Below are 20172 nucleotides of genomic sequence, written 5' to 3' on the forward strand. Positions count from 1 at the left end.
AACACAAGGTTTTCATGTTTTTAAAAAAGAAAATATATTCAACACTTTTATGTGACAGCAGAAAGAGAAGAAAATTACAGACAAGGGTCTTCCAGACAACCTACATGGAATAGGAGTGTTACAGCCATGCATGGGGAAGGGATTAGAACTTAAAAGAGCTTCAGTAGGGGCTGGGGATTTAGCTCAGTGGTAGAACGCTTGCCTAGGAAGCACAAGGCCCTGGCTCCGAAGAAAAGAACCACAAAAAAAATAAATAAATAAATAAAAGAGCTTCGGTTGATAAATTCTGGCAGCACATGGCAGTCAGTACCCTGCACACTGCCCATCACTGTTATGTTGTAAAAACATTGTTGTATGAAGGAAATGCTGGCCAGGATTCCACTGTTTAAGACAAAGTTATCAATTTTTAAAGTAAAATTATTCACAAGGAGCTCAAAATCCAAAGTAAATGTTTGCTTCATGAGGGATTTCCCGTGCAAAGACCTGGTTCATTTTCCCAAATCTAAAGTCACTTAGCGTTCTGAAGATTGATTCTGCCTCAACTGCATCACTACGCATATATCAGTGTTTTGTAAAGTGGCACAAGCACCCTGAGGACAAAAGATGCCTGAGAGATTCGTGACTACTGCCGGGAGAGGGAGAGGAGCATAATCTGCCAGCACTCAAGTCAACTGACTTTAGAGTCCACTGAGGAACAGACCAGAAAAGAAAGGTGACAAGAAGTATGGGTCAACAAGATGGCGCAGCAGATGAGGTCACTTGCTGCTAAGCTCGATGACATGAGTTCGATCCCCAATACCCACACGATGGAAAAGAGAAAAGCAATTCCTACAAGTTGTTTTTCAGCCTCAGTATACACACACACACACACACACACACACACACACACACACACACACACACACACACACACCTGGGCTTGATTCCCAGAATCTAAATTAAGAAGCTCACCCCTGAACTAGAGAGGTGGCTCCTCAGTGGTTAAGAGCACTATCTGCTCTTCCAGAGGTCCCGAGTTCAATTACCAGCAACCACATGGTGGCTCACAACCACCTGTAATGGGATCTGATGCCCTCTTCTGGCATGCAGGTGTATATGTAGGCAGAAAGCTGTATACATAGTACATAAATAAATATTTTTTTTTTGGCCCAATTGATAAGATATAATTGCCCACCTAAACATACAAAGCCCAATACACATCCATCCCTTAAGAACATTCGTAACAGGGTTGGGGATTTAGCTCAGTGGTAGAGCGCTTGCCTAGGAAGCGCAAGGCCCTGGGTTCGGTCCCCAGCTCCGAAAAAAAAGAACCAAAAAAAAAAAAAAAAAGAACATTCGTAACAACCTGTAAAGGAATCTTAACGTCACCTGCCACATTGTCCTGCCATGGCTTCTCTCCCTCTCCCTCCCGTCCAATAAATATTTTTTTAAAAAGGCTCACCACTGTCTGGAACTCTAGCTCCAAAGGTATCTGATGCCTCTGGCTTCCAAAGGCATGTGCACTCTTGTGCATATACATGCACACACACATGAACACACACACACACACACACACACACACACACAAGATTAAGCTCCATCGCACTGCTTCCTGGAACTACCATGAGCAGCCTATGTAAGCGAGAGCCTTTCAGGTCATTTCAGCACACTGAATCATAGCATATCTACAGCCACTGGAGTTAGCCTTCACTGGAGCAAGAATCCCAGTCCTTCAAGGATGCCGTGTTATAAACAAGGAGCCCTCTGCAGATCATCCTGTCCTTGGGAGATTCGATCGCTCTACAGCTGCTGTGGGCTGCTGTTTGCACTCTGGTATGGAGTTACTTTCCAGTTGCGGTGCTGAATGAGCCAAGCACAGCACTGGTTGCTCTGTTGCTATTTCGTGGAAGGAGGGAGGGAAGAGTGAGTCTTTGATGTGCATGTGTCTGAGAGAGCTGCTGGTGGTGCTCTCTCAGCGGTAAAGGCTCTATTCCTACACCATCTGAATTCTGCAGCAGGTGATGGTATTACCTAACCAGAAATAATTCTCTAACTAGGCTTAGTGGCTCACACGTCTAACACCAGGACCCAGAAGGCCGAGGCAAGCCAGGTGGTGTAGGCCTTTAACCCCAGCACGGAGAGAGGTAGCAGCTAGTACGTCTCTGTGAGTTCAGGGACAGCTTGATCTACAGATCGAGTTCTAGGACAGCCAGAGCTACACAGAAAAAGTCTCAAGAAAAAGAAAAAAGAAAAGAAAAGAAGGCTGAGGCAGGAGGTTCCAGGAACTTGAATTTGAGGAGAGCTGGCCTTGCCTCAGTGTGTGTGGGGTTGGGAGTATGTTGGCCTTGAGCTAAGACCTGGCTTGTTAGGTTCCCTTACTGACGACACTTGACTGGTGTCTGAGGAAATAAATCCTCCCCGGTGTCTGCCCCCTCTGCACCATAGTTCCAGCTCTTAAATGAGGCTTCAGCACACTTCAGCTTTCCAAACATCAGCCTCACTGACCCTTCCAAGCCTTCATCACCCGATGTCCCACACACACTGGAGGCAGTCTCCTCCCAGACAGAATGCTTACTGTGACTCGTGTTGGTTAGCATGCCAGGTATGTGTGTCCCTCCCCCCGTGCAGTGCACAGGCTGGCCCCGTCTAAACTGGAACTCTTCCCTGGTATGTCTGTCCTCTAGCATGTCGCCTGAAAACATTAACTGCCTAACGGTGCTCATAGCTGCACTTGTCTGGAGCCAGGAGGGTAGAGCGCGCCTATGGTCACAGGACTTGGAAGGCTAAGGTGGGCAGTTCATGGAGCCCAGCAGTTTGAGATTGCACATCTTTAAAAAAAAAAAAAAAAAAACCCTCTTGCCATTTTTAGACACGATGTGATAGGATTTTAAGTGAAGTTAAGCTCAGCACTGGACAAGGCAATAAACCATACAGCTGTGTTAGTTTGAGCCGGTTGTGGTAGTCATCTGAACTGTACTTTCTGTTAGCTAGGGGGCGGGACCAACTGTGTCACCTCTGACAGGCAGGCCGCCTGATCCCCCATAGGTTGTCAGCAGCCTGGACCACGCAGAGCAAGCACCACTCAGAGCAAGCGTGGGCCTCTTACTGCTAAGGTGCCGTGTTGCTCTTTTCTAGCCATCCTTAGCTCCCCTAATGCTGTCCTTCCCCACCACTCACCCCAAAACTGTGTCAGTATATGTGTGTTCCAGATGCCAGAGTGGCTTGGAAGGACTTACAAAAAAAGACACATGCAAGAAAGGACCACCCGGGGTTGGGGATTTAGCTCAGTGGTAGAGCGCTTGCCTAGGAAGCGCAAGGCCCTGGGTTCGGTCCCCAGCTCCGAAAAAAAAGAACCAAAAAAAAAAAGAAAGAAAGGACCACCCAACACTTCCCCACCCACCCCTACCCCTCTGTAGAAGCCAGCCTTCCCCAGGCTGAAGCAGCATCCCCTCCCCCACACCTCACCTTGGCAACCACAGCCAGCTTTTTCATTTTCTCCCCTGCAGTCCAGTGGGGCATGACTGACTAATCACATGAAGAACCAGCTCAGGACATCACCATAACCCGTGGGGTCACCTTTCCACACACCTTCACAGGGGGAAAGACAAGCACTCTAACCGAGTCACATAGAGAACAGCACCCGCCCTCACCCCAGGCCACCTCTGTGACTTCTTAGGAAGCTGTTGTCCTCCTACACATTTTTAGTTGTCGCCTCAGTTGTCAGCGTGCGTTCCAAGGGCACAACGTGTGACCCTCACTGCAGAACACAGTGGGATCTGCGGTCTGGTTGGAGTACCGCCTCCCCCCAAGTCCTAGCTGTCACTCATCCCTGGCACAAAGCACAGAGGGTCCCTTTAGGCTGACAGAGTCAGGAAGGAACTGGTCCATCCAGGCGAGAGGCCCAGTGTATATAAGGAAATGGGGCACTGGAATGTGTCAGCCCAGTAGCCACTAGCTTTGTGACCCTGGCAAGTCACTGAAGTCCCCTGGATCTCTCATCATCTCTGTCTCTTCTGGCTCCAAGAGCCGGTGGTTTTATGTGGACACGTGGGTTTTATCACTCCGCCACTCTCCTGAGTGGCCATGGTATGGTAAGTTCTATGTAACCTAATTTCCAATGTCTTACTTTAGCACAGAAGCTTAGCATGAGAGTCTTTCCACCACTGGGTTGACCAGGCACTGGCACAGTTCCGGTCCGGTCTGGAGTTGTCAGAACAAATGGCAGCCGATTTTGAGTGGCAGGGCTCTGCCGATTCTCCCCTTCCCAACCTTAAGTGGATGTAGGCCCCTGGAGAGATAACTAGAAATGTCACCAGTGATCCTTAGGAACCTAAGCTTTCTCCTTCCTGGGACCTTCAGTGCCGGCACTCAGGAGGCAGAGGCAGAAGGATCCCTGTGAGTTGAGGCCAGCTGGGGCTGCATAGTAAAACCCTGTCTGGAAAAATAAATAAAAACTAAAACGTAGAACCAAAAAAAAAAAAAAAAAAAAAAATGTCGGGGGGGATTTAGCTCAGTGGTAGAGCGCTTACCTAGGAAGCTCAAGGCCCTGGGTTCGGTCCCCAGCTCCAAAAAAAAAGAACCAAAAAAAAAAAAAAACTAAAACGTGCAAGCAGTCAGTTCTACCTGGACACCCAGCCCGGTTTTTGTCTTCCGTTGTGATGTGTCTCCCTCGAGCTAGTGTCAGGTCTAATGCCAGCTGAGGGTTGATGTCTCCATCCTCTGAGACTGACCCTGGCCTTCGGACACAGTCACAGCCCCAGGTTGTCTTATCAGAGCTCCTGCCCAGCCAGCTCCTGATGGGGTGGCTTCAGCTGATTTGTGAGAGACTCAAAGAACTAGAGCAAGCACTTGGGTTTATTGACTTCTTTCAAAGGTTACAGATGCACAGGGAGAGGTCGGGGAGGGGCCCAGAACTCCTGTACCCTGCCAGGATGCACCATCCTCCACAATCCTCCATGTGCCAACAGTCTGGAAGCTTGCCCAAGCCTGGACTCCAAGGATCTTAGAGGGCGTCACTACATAGCATGACCGATTGACCCCTTGGCCTTTGGTGACCAGTTCATGGGGGGGGGGGGGTTAGAGGGCAGCACTGGGAAATGCCAACGACCCTTGGTCTTTCCTGTGATCCAGAGTCCATCTTGAAACTACACATGTGCTGTCAGCTCAGTCATCTTGGGAACACAAAGAAAGATATACTTTGGCAATTGCAAGGATATTAGGACTTTTATGTCAAAACAAAAACAAGAAATCCCCAGAAGACTATATTCATTACTTGTTTCGATCCATGTGGCAGAATACTTGCCTGAATAAGTCAAAGCAGCTGGAGAGATGGCAGTGGTGTTCCTTGCTGTGCCAGCACCAAGACCTGGGCCATCGAGCTTACACCTGCAGTCCCAGGACTGTGGGGCCCAGAGACAGCATGGCTGGGGCTGCTGGCCACCAGCCCAGCTCCAGGTTCAGTGTGTGGCCCTGCCTCCAGAGCGTGAGAGTAAAAGAGCACAGCATTGGATGTCTTAACATCCTCCTCTGCCCTCCGCCCTCCGCCCTCCGCCCTCCGCCCTCATACCACATTCACATCCATACACAGGAAAGGGAAAGGCATTTGAGAAGAAAAGAAGGGTTGGCTTGTGTGCAGCCTGGAGGTACAATGAGTCAGGGCAGGAAAGACATGGTGGCAGGAGGTAGTGTCGACCCCACAGCCAGAATGACAAGAGGGATGGATGGATGTTTATGCCCAGTTCACGGTGTCCTTATACTCAGTCCAGGTCCCCAGACCACAGAATTAAACCGACCACATTTGGAGTGAGCATCCTCATAGACCTGAGATGGGGGTGGGCTTCCATGGTGATTCTGAATACCAGCAGGTTGCCAGGGGAAAGTAACCATCACAAAAGACACATGTGTTTCAGAATTACAGTTACCAAATAGGAGAAGGCCATAGTTGCAGTACTAGCAGTTCTGCACAGGAAAGCTGAGGTCCAGGAGGGCGAGGGTAGGGAAGCCCTCTTCACTGGGGTTTAATTCCGGCTTTGTGATTTGGAGATGTTGAAGCCGTTGTGAATGAGCCCGCTCTTGGATGCAGCCGTCAGGCACTTGGCCTGTAATCTGCTCTCGTCCCAGCAGTCCTGACACTTCCAGTTTGACAGCTTCCCTGCTTTGTTTGTTCTGTGCTGTTCTGATTCATACCCTGGGGGCCTCTCCAAGGACCCTTTTGCTATGAAAAGGGCACCCCAGCAAGACTGTTCCCATCCTAGGAGTCACAGTGACTTAGCAGCCCTGGTATACACAGGCCACTGGCATCCCCTCCAGGTGGGATGGGGCATAATCTATCCCTGCCATGTGAGGGGTGGCGTTTGTAATGATTGTCTTGGTGCAGTCTCTAGGAGTCCCCCATTCTACAAGCAGCTAATACCAGCCTAATGAGCTGCTCAGTGGAAATTGTCGAGGGCTCTCTCTTTCTCTCTCTCTCTCTCTCTCTCTCTCTCTCTCTCTCTCTCTCTCTCTTACCCCCTCCCTCTCTCTCTCTCTCTCTCTCTCTCTCTCTCTCTCTCTCTCTCTCTCTCTCTCTCTCTTCCCCCTCCCTCCTCTCTCCTCCTCTCTCTCTCTCTCTCTCTCTCTCTCTCTCTCTCTCTCTCTCTCTCTCTCTCTCTCTCTGACACGCCTGGATATTGCTTACTGGTTTATTGGAGCAGAGTGCTGTCGGTGTGGGGAAAAGGATGAATCTGAGAGTCGCAAGAAGACTGGCCAGGCATTCTACCTGAGAGAGCAACGGCCTGGGGAGAAAGCAGCAAGTCGTTAGAGCAGTTAAAACATGAGATTGATACCACCTGCTGCAAATGGTGCGGCCAGCGGAAAGCACACTCCCGTGCACATGAGGTTCTCGGGCCCTTCTCGGGACTCCTCTGTGCAGTGGAAGGAAGTTCCACAGCGGGTAGGAATGTATGAGAGCACCCGCTTCTCCACTCTCATTCTGACCTCCCCAAGGGAGCTCCCAAAGTTTCCTTAGGAGATCTCCTCCTTAAGAAGTGTAAAGTGTAACTTATTCTCCTTGTAAGTTGCCTTTAACGACATCCTCCTTCCCTTACTCCCTCCTCCCCCTCTTCCTCCCTCCTCCCCCTCTTCCTCTTCCTCCCTCCCTCCTTTCCCCTCCTCCTTCTCCTCTTCCACCTTCTCCTTCTCCACACAGTAAAGTTAGCAGTGATCAGTTCTTCTAGCAAGGCTCAGTCTCAAGCTTGGTACTGTAGTTTTGTCCATCTGCAGCACATGAAAACTTACCACATTTGGTTCTGCCTAAATCTTTTTATTTCAAAACACACTGGCCTCTCCACTGTCACAGGCTGAGAGCAAAGGTGACCTGAAGAGTGGCCCAGACTGCAGGAAGAAGAGACAGGGAAGAAGCAGGGAAGCTGTCAAACTGGAAGTGTCAGGACTGCTGGGACGAGAGCAGATTACAGGCCGAGTGCCTGATGGCTGCTCCCAAGAGCGGGCTCATTCACAATGGCTTCAACATCTCCAAATCACAAAGCCGGAATTAAACCCCGGTGAAGAGGGCTTTCCCACCTTCCTGAACAGCTTTGTCCCTCGAATGCTCGAGGCTTTGAACCCTGGGAGAGCCATGCAGGAGCCTCTGCTATCCCCAGATACGTCCAGCCCATGTCCATCGTCACCCTCACACTCTAAATAAACAGCAGTGAAGCCCCAGTGGCCTCCTCTGGCATCCTCAGATTCAAATCTGAGAAAAGCAAACCTTAAGCCACCAAGCAGCTGTCGGGTGGAGCCACTCTGAGAGCTCTGTCTGCTGGCACCCCAGCACGGTTCTGCCCTGCCATACCGGTGTCAGCTGACCTTGGAGGCCAAGTGCTGAATATTTACGGAGGTAACAGATGAAAGTGAGAAAATCTCAGAAGAAATGACAAGACAAACTGAAACTGATGCTAAAGTGTGAAATACCAAGAGGTGCACTTCGAGGATGTATTGCTACTCTGTCGCACTTCTGTGGAGTCTAAGCCAATGGTCCCACAGCCTTCCATAAGCGGAAGCTGCTCCTTTTCTTCTTTTCTTTATTTTATGTACACAAATGTTTCCCCTGCAAGTATGTATGTGTACATTGTATGTACCACCAAGAAGTCAGAAGAAGGCTTCCTTCTAATCCCTGGGACCCTTCTTGTGGGTGCTGGGAATCAAACCCGGGTCCTGTGCAAGAGCACTAAGTGCTCTTAACCACTGAGCCATCTCTCCAGCCCCTTTTTCCTTCCCGTAAGTTTTACTTCACTTTGGAGCTGATCTGTAAGCAGTAACACAATTTATAGGCATAGGTAGGCCAGGCATGAGGATAAATGAGAGGGGAGACATCGGAAATTGCCTAGTTCTTCCTGGCTCGTCTTTCGTGGAAAACCAATTCCACACGATTGCTAATATTTCATAGTAAATGTCAGGGGAGGAAAATGGCAGTAGAAGAGAACTTCTCTACAGAGACCAAAAAGAATAAAAATAAATAAAAATGTGCAGTGACCTAGTAAGACCGAGTATCCTGCTTCTCTGGGGTACTGGTAAAAGAACCGGCTGGAGCAGGAGGTGGCTAGTGGAGCAAACAGCTCACACAGAACTGTCCTGGAACTAAGGTGCACACACCTCCTGTCGGTGCCCCGCCCCTCCTGCCACCTGCACTTTTCCTTGATATTTGCCATCTTGTTGTGGCTGTCCCAAGAAGCCACTGAGGAGACTGTAGGTATTGGTTTGTTTTAAAGGAAGTTTTCTGGTAGAATATTTTAATGGAGTTGCCCGGGACTGGCGAGATGAATTGCCTGTGGTGAGGCATGAGGACCTGAGTTCTGATGCCAGCAACCAAGTTTTGATCCATATGCAAAGCAGGACCTATACGGGGCATGATGACACGTACGACTTTAATTTCAGTACTCAGGAGGCCGAGGCAGGCAGATCTTTTGTGAGTTTGAGTTTAGTCTGGTCTATGTATGGAGTTCCAGGCCAGCCTAGTCTCTCTGTTGTGAGTACCAGTCAGCCACGTCTACACAATGAGACCCAGTCTCAAAAAAAAAAAAAGGACACAGCAGTGCCGGTCTGTAACTTCAGCAGGGCAGATAGAAACGGGATCTCTGAGCTCAGTGATCTCAGTGAGCTCCACGTTCAGTGAGAGATCTTGTCTCAAAAAATAAGGTAGTGAGTGTTATAAAATTCAATGCAGCGGGGGTGTGGGTGGGGGGTGTCTTTGTCAGGCCCATGCCAAGGTGTACCCCCTGAAAAAGTTATGCCATGCAACAGATCTGGTGTACAAGAGGTTTATTGAGAGAGAGGAAAGGAGTGAAGAGACCTGAGGAAGGGATGGAGGAAGCGAGGGATCCAGCCGCAGACACCGGTCACAACCATTGGCTGAGGTGGCAGTGATGAGGCAGTGGTGATGTAAGCAGCTGCTAGGCCCCTGAGGGCAGGCCAGTGGAATTGCCTATACACCAGCAGCAAGGAAAGAAGACACCACGCTGGCCTCTGGCCTTCACGTGGAAAGAGAAAACTTTATAGAAGTTCTACTTCTCTATAAATTTTATATCAGACTTTTTTTTTTTGAAACAGTGCCTTTTGTGTGCAGAGAGAGTTCCAGGATAGGCAGAGCTACACAGACAAGCCCTGTCTCGAAAACCAAACCAAACCAAACCAAACAAACAAAATACCCTGAGGTGTAAAGAAAGGGAGTTGTGGATAAAGATTAAATTCTCATTTTCTTTCTTTTTTTCTTTTCTTCTTCACTGCTGGGCATTGGGACGTGCCATCCAAGTGCCGCATCACTGGGACGTGCACAGCCCATTTTGATTGTTGGAGAGTGGTTCAGTGCCCCCTCCATGGCCTTGAAGTTTGCTTGTGGCTTTGGCGCAGGTTCTCACTGTGTATCCCCAGCCACCCTCAAGGGTTTGACCCTCCTGCCCCATCCCGTGTGCCGCCCCACAGCTGGCCTTGCTCTCTCTAACCGGACCCGGATACAGCTGCAGTTTTGAGTGATTCAGCCCCCATCCGGAGAGAGGAGAATGGAGGGGTCGGTACAGCACTAACCCAGCACTTTCTTCCCTCAGTGACCATGCAGCAAGTGGCCAGGACAGTGGCGAAAGTCGAGCTGTCGGACCACGTGTGTGACGTGGTGTTTGCACTCTTTGACTGCGACGGTGAGTGGGGTCCCATGGAGTGGAGAGGGTGCACCAGGCCTCGCTGTATCCCTAGACCCTGTCTGTAGCGGGACGGTTTTCTATGGCCGTATCTGCCTCAGCAGCAGGTCGGCCCTTGGCACAGTGAGCGTGAGAGGTACCACCCTGGGCCCCGGGGTGCGTTAGCCACTCTCCGGGTTTGTTTTATGTTTAGTTTTGGTTTTTTGCTTTTTAGTTTTGTTTTGTTGAGATGGGGGTGTCTCTATGTAACCTGGCTGGCCTGGAACTTACCGTATATACCATGACTAAGGGCAGGCATTACAGGAGTGCACTGCCACACTAGTATGTTTCCCATTTCCTGTCATCCCACCTTGCCTGTGGGTTTAAATTAGTGACCACATGGGTTTCAAAATGACAGCAGCAGTCACATTTGTAAGTTGGCTCGAAGCTGTGTTTTCCCAAATTGTAATCCTGGTGATCCCTGAAGACATGTAATTTTCTCTGGGAAATAAAGAAGCAAAAATATTACCACACAAATGCACACAGTTTGCTGCTAGTAGATGAGGGCGCACATGTCCCAGAGACTCTAGAAGGAAGTCGACGCAGCTCTGTTCTTACAGAACATTGTGGACGCCAGGACCTATGTCGCCTACTGAGAACAATGAGGGAAATGAGGGGCTGGGCCGAGCAGGGCAGAGCTCTGGCTGCTCTTGCTGAGGGCCAGCATTCAGTTCACAGTGTCCACAAAGCAGCTCCAGTTCCAGGAGATCTGTCACCTCCTGCCTCCTCGGGCACCAGACACACAGGGTGAATATACACATAAGCCCACTGCACACAGAATTTTTAAAACTAAAAGAAAAGAAGAGATAGGGTTGGGTCTACCTTGGAGAGGATGTATAAGCCCAGACCAACAAAGGTTCCAAGGCCAAGACTTAAGGATGAACAGGATGACCAGGTACAGAGCACCAGGGACACCTTCCAGGTAGAGAAGCGGATTGAACTCAGCCTCACCACACCCCAGGGGTCCTCATTCTTTGCTATGGGTGGGAGGTGCTCCAGCAGCCACACCCACCACACCGCTCCCCTAAAGCACAGCGTCCTCTCCACCCCGCTCCCCTGCCACACAGCGTCCTCTCCACCCCACTCCCCTGCAGCACAGCGTCTTCTCCACACCGCTCCCCTGCAGCACAGCGTCCTCTCCACACCGCTCCCCTGCAGCACAACATCCTCTCCACCCCACTCCCCTGCCACACAGCTTCTCTCTACCCCACTCCCCTGCAACACAGTGTCCTCTCCACCCCGCTCCCCTGCAGCACAGCATCCTCTCCACACTGCTCCCCTGCAGCACAGCGTCCTCTCCACACTGCTCCCCTGCAGCACAGCATCCTCTCCACCCTGCTCCCCTGAAGCACAGCGTCCTCTCCACACTGCTCCCCTGCAGCACAGTGTCCTCTCCACACTGCTCACCTGCAGGACTGAGTCCTCGCTTTGCCCCACTGTTGAGATGTCTTTTCTGCAACCTGGGAGTATTTTAGGGCACAATGTACAAAGTTCATCCATCTCTGTTCCAACACAGACCTGACTTATGCTCTGGTCTCACAGTATCAGTGGACTGTGTTTGGAAATGGAAGGAGCCAAGGTTGACAGTGGCTGAGTGTGGGCCGGACTGCAGAGCCACCAGGGTGAGGGCTGGAATTTTCTCAGTGGCTTTGTCCCAGAGTCCCTACTCACACCTCTGTTTTCTCATCCTCCAGGCAATGGGGAGCTGAGCAATAAGGAGTTTGTCTCCATCATGAAGCAGCGGCTGATGAGAGGCCTGGAGAAGCCCAAGGACATGGGCTTTACCCGTCTCATGCAGGCCATGTGGAAATGTGCCCAAGAAACCGCCTGGGACTTTGCTCTACCCAAATAGTACCCCACCTCCTGCACCTTAGCACCCCGCAATCCTGGAGTGGCCTTCATGCTGCTGATGCTTCTGGGAGTAGTGCCCACATCCCCATCTTTCTGGAAGTGACCTCTGGCCTCAGCTGGCTGACCTCTCCATCCTCCCCTGACCCAGTCAGTGTTCCGCTAGGCTCTGAATCTGCAGTCAGATCAAAGGTCTAAGACAGGAACAAGTCTTCAAAGCAGAGACCATAGCTCCCTTAACCAGTGCCCCGTGGGTAAATGCGGGGAGCCCTCCCACACTGGCAGCCCCAGGAGGCATCTCTGCAGTCTCTCACTGTGGATTTAAGTAACACAAACGTCCCTGCCATCTTCCTCCCACTGTTTTAAAGCTGCAAGTTTGGAAATACTCTGGCAGGCAAAGGGAAGTCTGTGATGAACGGTAATGCAGATGACCCTGGTACCCTGATCTGGCAGGGCACCTGGTCAGTTGAAGGGTCTGCGTCAGACACCAGCGGCACCAGGAAGGCTCTTTGCCACCAGCACAGCTCCCGATTCAAAGTCGCTGCTTTGAGCGGCTCTCCAGAACCTCCTGCTCTTTTTTTTTTCCTCCCGGGCTCCCTGCGATGCCTCCTCTGGGACTCTGCTTCACTAGAGCCAGGGCTGAGCCCCTGTTCCTTGTGTCTTGTCCCCTCTCTATAGACCTGCAGAGCGCAGCTCAGAGCCTATCTGCCCTCTGTCTAATACACTCGTAAATATCACTTTAATTATAGCACTTTGCAGGAAATACCCCAGAGCTCTGTGTCCTTTTCTTCTTGTAGGCCTTTCCTCGGGGCCCTTGTTTTTGTCTTGGATACAGCAGACCCTTTCTACCCAGAGACTGCTGTTCTCTCCTCACAAGCAACTTGAGGCAGGGACAAAAAGTGAGGGTGCTTGCTCGTTGGGATGGCGCTGTGCCACCCCCGTTGGAGTGGGGCTTCCTTGGGACTATAACCCACAGCCCCTGATGAGACATTTACCAGGGACCACAGGCATCCAGCCTGGTGGAAGTGCAATCTGAGAACCATAGCAACCGTGTTTGTCTGATGGCCTCAGCTCTACCACTCAGTGGCGCTGCCTGCGCCTGTCATTCCCCATCTGTTCCCTCATCTGTTAAGTGACAGGTTGGGCTGAATGGGCCCTAAGTTCCTTCCCATGAGCCTCTGCTTCAGCTCTCCATAACGTCCAGGCTCTGCCTCAGCACGGCACTCCACCCTAACTCAGAACACAGCCGGGGGTTATTGGGCAGCAGGAGAGCTGGGGCCTCTGTCCACATCTGCACAGGACAGCAGAGGCCCACACTTCTCCAGGGCCCCCCTTCCATGAGGCTGGCTTCGCTCTCCTAGGAGACAGCTGCTTCCCGCCTCTTAGGCACCTCGCCTTCTCCACCCTTCCTGGGGCTTAAGTGCAGGCTTTGCTGCGCTGGTTGCTCTAAGCCTGAGGAATCAGTGCAGTGTAAGCATTTCTTAAATATGTCCCAGAATTCACGCTCACCCTCTCCCCTGTCCCATTCTCCAGAAGTCCATCCACGGGCTGGGTAGGACATTCACTTCTCCCCACAAGAACTCTTCAGGAAAGTGGCTGTGCTTCCTTAACCTGAGGTTCAGTGTGATCCAAGGAGACAAAAAGAGGAGTCATAGAAACTGTTGCTAAGCAAGGGGAACTGAAGAATGCTCCGTAATTTTTTTTTTAATCATTTCAATTGCTTCTAGTGCCCCACCCTGTTTCAGCCATGGCTGAAGCACATACTCTAGGGAAAGGACAATGGCTGCCACACAGTGAAGAAGGGACTTCAAGGGTCCCGGAGCCTGGTGCTGGCACCAGGGTGCAAGTTTCGAACAGACCAAGTCCACCGGGTCATGAGACTCCGCAGAAAAGTCAGGCAGGAGCCGAAACTGGCTCAGCTGCGGACTTGCAGTGCCACCTGCTGGCAGACCTGCTCAGTGCAGGGAGCAGGTCTAAACCGTCAGCAGGGCTGAGTGGCCCGAAGGCATAGAAGGAACTGAAGACTGAGAAGGATCTAACTGCAGGTGAAAGAGGGCGAAAATAGTGTATTGCTGTCTGGCTTTAGAGCATGAATGTTAATGAGTAAATGTATGTCTGAGCTATTCGATGTCACCTTCACTAATCAGCTGCCTGGACCAGGCGCTGAGCAAGGTCTTTGAGGAGCCCTAGAGAGGATGGTGCAAGATTCCTCAGTACCACGAAGCAGTTTTCTGTCAGATCCTACCTGTGAGCCCACTCACGCTGGCAGAAGAAGTGCGATTTGGAGTGGTCCAGGGTTGGTTTGTCCCTTTGAATAGACCTGTGAGTTGAGTCCAAAGACTGAGGAGCAGGAGGGCCAAGGGGAAGCCGGATGTGCTTCAAAGACTGGGCTATACCTGGAGACTGGAGTCCGGGGTTCCCAACATGGATTAGGGAGTGTTTCTGAATTACGACCGGGAGCCAACTGTGACAAGTGTGGTAGTAGTGGTACGTCTGAAATTCCAGAACTAAGGGGGTAGGGGGTGGCTTTGGGCAAAAGATCAGCCTGAGTTCAAAGCCAACCCAGACTAGATGGTGAAACTGTTGTCTCGAAGGAAAGAGTGAGAATGAAGATAACGGCCGGGGTTGGGGATTTAGCTCAGTGGTAGAGCACTTGCCTAGCAAGCGCAAGGCCCTGGGTTCGGTCCCCAGCTCCAAAAAAAGGAAAAAAGAAGAAAAAAAAGAAGAAGATAATGGCCATAAAAAGTAACTCAGGGGTTGGGGATTTAGCTCAGCGGTAGAGCGCTTGCCTAGCAAGCACAAGGCCCTGGGTTCGGTCCCCAGCTCCGAAAGAAAAAAAAAGAAAAAAGAAAAAAAAAAGTAACTCAGAAGCCACCCATGTGATGGACATTTGGGATTGGGAGTGTGGCGCAATGGTGGAGTTTGTGTCAGCGTGCCTGAGACTGGGTTCAGCCACCAGTATACTGCAATGCTCAGAACTGAGCATACTAAAGGCTGTGCCCCCATGCAGAGGCAGCAGGAAGCTCACTGTCAGCATGAACTTAGTACGCATGGTGCCCCGGCTTTTTTAATATTAAAGAATGCAAGTTTTATTTATGTATTATGTATACATCATACAGCTTTCTGCCTGCATGTATGCCTACAGGCCAGAAGAGGGCACTAGATCTGATTATAGATGGTTGTGAGCCACCTTGTGGTTGCTGGGAATTGAACTCAGGACCTCTGGAAGAGCAGACAGTGTTCTTAACCACTGAGCCATCTCTCCAGCCCTCCTAGCACTATTTTTAAAAATGACAAACTAAAGGGACATTTTAAAATCTCTATTATTGGGCCTGGTATGGTGGCAAATGCCTTTCATCCTAGCACTCGAGAGAGACAGGCGGATTTCTATGAGTTCAAGGCCAGCCTGATCTGCATAGTGAGTTCCAGAACAGCCAAGGCTATTTAGAGAGACTCTGTCTCAAGTAAATGAATGGATGAATGAGTGGATGGATGGATGGATGGATGGACAGATGGATGGACAGATGGATGGATAGATGGATAAATACTTACATTCTTGCAGGAGACAGGCTGACAACATGCCGTGCACCTGCCTCAGCAGACTGCAGGTGGGGGAGAAAGTCACAGACTGGGGACCCACTGATGTCTTAGTGGGTAAAGCACTTGCCACACAGGCCTGACAACCTGAGTTTGAGTCTGGATCCTCCTCTGCTCAGTAGAATAGAGTTCCTAATCCAGATGAGCCTCTGCTAGAGGAAGGGAGGTGGAGACAGGAGAACCCTGCAAAACTCAAGAGACAGTTCCCTTGGCATATGCAATCAATGAACAAGAGAGACCAGATCTCAAGGTGGCAGGTGGGGGCTGACACCCAAAATTTTCCTTTGACCTCCACATACATGTACTGGAGTATGTGCACCTGAACACAAGACACGCAGAGAAAGTAACACACATGTAAATTAGCTTGGGGTTACAGGCATTACCACCGTGCTCAGTTTCATACAGTGCTGGGGACTGAACCCATAGCTTCATGCATGCTAGACAAGCATCCTACCAATTGAGCTACAGCCCTAGTATTAGGGATGTTTAAATGCATAAAATGACCGATAATCAGCTTAAAATATAGTACTGTAGGAAAAAAAGGGGGGATTGTGTTGGTTGGCAGGGGTGATGCAAGCCTCTAATTCCAACACTTGGAAGGCAGAAGCAGGCATCCCTGTATTCGAGGCCAGCCTGGTCTAGAGAGTTTGTTCCAGGATAGCCAAGGCTATACAGAGAAACCCTATCTTGAAAAACACAATAACAACAACAACAATAATAATAATAATAATAATATAATAATACAGTAAATAGTGCTGTGAGCAGCCCTGTGCCAATAAATGTGAAATTATGTTTCCCAGAAGATATCAGATAGACAAATGGGGGAATTTAAGTAGCCAAACCACGATAATTTTTTTTTCCGGAGCTGGGGACCGAACCCAGGACCTTGCACTTGCGAGGCAAGTGCTCTACCACTGAGCTAAATCCCCAACCCCTTTAAATTTAATCCATAAAAATTACAACACAAAGTCCCAAGCACAGATGGCCTCCTAGGGGAGAAAGGCAACTATGGTATCCCTGTAAATAAGTCAGGACAGCCATATTAATAACTAGGAGCCACTGAGGGTGCTATTAGGAAAATGCTGTAATAAACTACTATATTTTTTGGTACTGAGGTTGAAACCGTCACCTGGTATGTTTACCAGCCAAGCACTGGACACTGGGCTATGCTCCCAGGGGCCAGCCCTGCATGTTTGAATGGTTGGTTTCTTGAGATGCATTAAGTGGGCTTCAGTGAGGTCCAAAATGGGTCGTAAACCCCTAGAATAGTAATTCTCAAACATCCTAATGCTGCACCCCTGAATATGGTACCTCATATCATGGTGACCCCCAATCATAACATTTTCATTGCTACTTCATAACTGTAACTTTATGCTACTGTTATGAATCATAATGTAAATATCTGTGTTTTCAGATGGTCTTAGGCGACCCCAGTGAAGGGGTCATTTGACCCTCTCAAATGGATCGTGACCACAGGTTAAGAACCACCGCCCTAGAAGTTTGTATCAGGCTACAGAGCCAGAAGGAAGTGAACACGTTTAGAGGAAGGTGAGGCCACAGAGCCCCGTGACTGGATAAGGGGCAAGCATAAAGCATGAAATGTGGAGAATGGCTAGGTTGTCAGTCACTTAGGATGAAACCAAACTTATGTTTGGGTGGCACAGTGCTGTGGTTTCTCTTCATGGCCCTTCAAAGCTGAGAGAAGAGTCAGGGTTAGACGGAAGACACAGAGTGAGCCGTTCTTCAGAATGTTGGTCGGGGCTGCTGAGGTGAGCATTTGTTCAAGGATCCGGGTTCAGTACCCAGCAACTACACCGCAGCTATCCGAAGCCCTCTCAAGTTCCAAGGGCACCAGGCATGCATGCATGTGGTACACACATATATGCAGACGAAATGTACGCATCAATATTTTAAAAAGAGAAAGTGGAGGTCAGAGGCAAGGAGGTATCCCAGGGCTGTGCTGTGCTGGGCTGAAGACAGTGGAGGTTAAAAATAAACACAGGAGACATCCAGAGACCTGCTGACGTGGTGTGGGAAGGTGAAGATGCCCACAAACCCACCCTCCGCCACACAGCACAGTTGGCCGTGGGACACACAGAGCCTCTCATGCGGCCATGCTGATCGGGAAGAGGAAGACATCCACAGACCCACTTGCCACCGTGCCACACCCACAGGCAAAGGAGGTCACTCAGAGCCCCACCAGCCGAGTGTGCAACTGTGTGATGGACAGGAGAGAGAGAGACACAACAGCTTAAGCCTTGTGAAGGGAGATGGAGTAGGAGAGAGAGAACAGGGATAGCCTGTTGTGCACCTGAGATCATGGTCAAGTCCCAGCCCACACTGCCACTGAGGGCATGTCTGGGTCTGTGGCTATGCAGTGGCAGGAGTTGGTGTCAACGTCTGTGGCTCACATTACCACTATGGTGATGTCATTGGTCCAGGAACCACATGGGTGTCCAGGGACTGTGCAGGAACTGTCCCTGCCTCTCACAGGATGCAGCACTCTGGAGAAATGCCCCTGTCCCTTGCCTGCAGCAGCACTTGGAAGAGTGGGCCCTGTGCCTTACCAGAACAGCATAGTGGCAGAGGCATGAGTGAGCTGTCCCCTAGGTCATATGTGTAGGAGAGCTGTCGCCACCATTCATCTGCTATGAGGTGGCATGAGCTTGGAGGTGATATATCCCCTCCCCGCCCACCACCTCCCGTGTCTGGGGGAGCTAACCTGAAGGGTCATGGAAACAGGAGAAATGACCCTGCCCCTCACCTGTGGTAGCACTCAGGAAACCTGGCCCGGCACCTCCCCTGGGCAGCACAGCAGAACTGGCCCTAGTGGAGGGAGCACTGATAAGATGCCCGAGTGTATAAGTGCAGGAGAGCTGACGTAGCCCCTCACTGGCTGAAGCACTGGGAGAGTGAGCCCCACACTTCGATTGGGCGGCACCAGTGGAGCTGGCTCTGGAGGTGTGGGTATGGATGAACTGGTCCCTGGGCATGAGAGAAGGAGCTGACCTGCCTCAGGCCAATGGCAGTCATTGAGCCTCCTAGCTGGAACAGTGCTGGAGAGCTCCCCCTGGTTCGGGTAAGGAATAGCCAGTGGGCTGAGCAGCTTAGCTACCATGCGGTCCAGATCCAGGGCTTTGAGTTCGCCCACCCCAAAATCTTTGTCATCTGTCAACTGTCGGAGCACATGAAAGGGCTGGTCCTGCTGATCCAAAGCCGCAGGATCTCCATGATACAGGGCAATAACTGGGAGGAACCCCGATGAGTATCCAATAGTAGTGATGTCACAGAATTCACAGACCTCAAGCCAAACCAACAACTCACTGCCATAAACATTCACAATAGAAGATGTGTGGACATAGGGGTGCACTGTGGGACACACGGTGCCACACTACAGCTTCCATAAAGAGGTTTTCTAAGCTTCGTTAGGGGTCAGGTTTTTGGTTTGGTTTGGTTTTTGCTGTTTTATTGGGGGTGGGGGGAGGTTGCAAGGGCAGAGGGCAGATATGAGACAGATAGATGAGCAGGACTGGAGTACATGATGTGAAACTCACAAAGAATCAAGAAAAAGTTTTAAAAAGAGAGAGAATGTGGCGGTGCCTGCAAGACATCAAGAGGGAGGTGAGACTCCAAGTCTTGTAGGTAAGACTATAACCCAGAAAAGATGTCAAGAATGGCGGTCTAGATTAGGAGTCCCCCCTCAGAAATGACATACTTCTGGCTTCAAGGCCACCCACCCATTAACACATGTACTCTCCAGGGTCAGTTTCCAACCATGAACCACTGACAGCTGCTCCACGTCTCCCCCAAGGGAAGCTAGGCTAGAGGTTGACACCAAAGGACTTTGAATTTAAAAAAGAATTAGATATGATGGACCAGCTAGGAGACAGCCAAGCTTGGTAGAGGGATGACTGCCAATGTGCCTGTCTCTCTCCAGCATCCAGAGAGCACAGGCCAGGATAGAGCCTAGCCGTGCCACCAACATGCCGTCATGAGTCTACAAAGAACTAACTTTCCAAGTGAGGTGCTTCACGCCTATAATCCCAGGACCTCGGGACAGTAAGGCAGGAGGGTCACCACATATTTGAGGCTAGCCTAGACTACATAGCCTCCAAAAGTAAAGTATTAGTAAAAATCCAATTACCCGTCAGCCATTTGTGCTTTGAAGTAAATCATATTCATCACCTGCGATGCCAAGTTTAGGTTTGTTTTTTCTTCTTTTCTTTTCTCTTTTTGTTTGTTTGTTTGTTTGTTTGTTTGTTTGTTTTTTCTCAAGATGGGGTTTCTCTGTGTAACCCTAACTATCCTGGAACTCACCCTGCAGACCAGGCTGACCTCAACTAACAGAGATCTGCCTGCCTCTGCCTCCCAAGTGCTGGGATTAAAGGCTTGCACTACCAGCACCCATCTCCTTTAGTGATGGGAGGGACTGACTGCAGGGTCTCATGCATGCTAGGCCCACTCTGACCCACACTACTGCTCTGTAGCAGGCCCAGGGACCGCTGCCGTGGGACAGGGTTAGATTGAACACCAGGTAGTT

The 20172-nt window shown here is 50.3% G+C and overlaps 1 protein-coding gene across 2 annotated transcripts in view; it reads left to right on the forward strand.

Annotated features, from left to right (window-relative positions):
* The window catches only part of Micu1 (mitochondrial calcium uptake 1), a 145999-nt gene extending 133199 nt beyond the window's left edge, over positions 1-12800 (forward strand). Inside the window, exons 11-12 of one of the 2 annotated variants that reach the window (XM_087597903.1) lie at positions 10059-10148; positions 11882-12800. In XM_087597903.1, the coding sequence (XP_087454029.1) occupies positions 10059-10148; positions 11882-12039 (248 nt within the window). In that variant the 3' untranslated portion in view covers positions 12040-12800. 2 annotated transcript variants of the gene reach the window in all.
* The last annotated feature ends 7372 nt before the right edge of the window (positions 12801-20172 follow it).

The sequence above is a fragment of the Rattus norvegicus genome, chromosome 20 (assembly GCF_021556685.1).
Source record: "Rattus norvegicus strain SHRSP/BbbUtx chromosome 20, alternate assembly SHRSP_T2T, whole genome shotgun sequence".
Taxonomy (NCBI): Eukaryota; Metazoa; Chordata; class Mammalia; order Rodentia; family Muridae; genus Rattus; species Rattus norvegicus.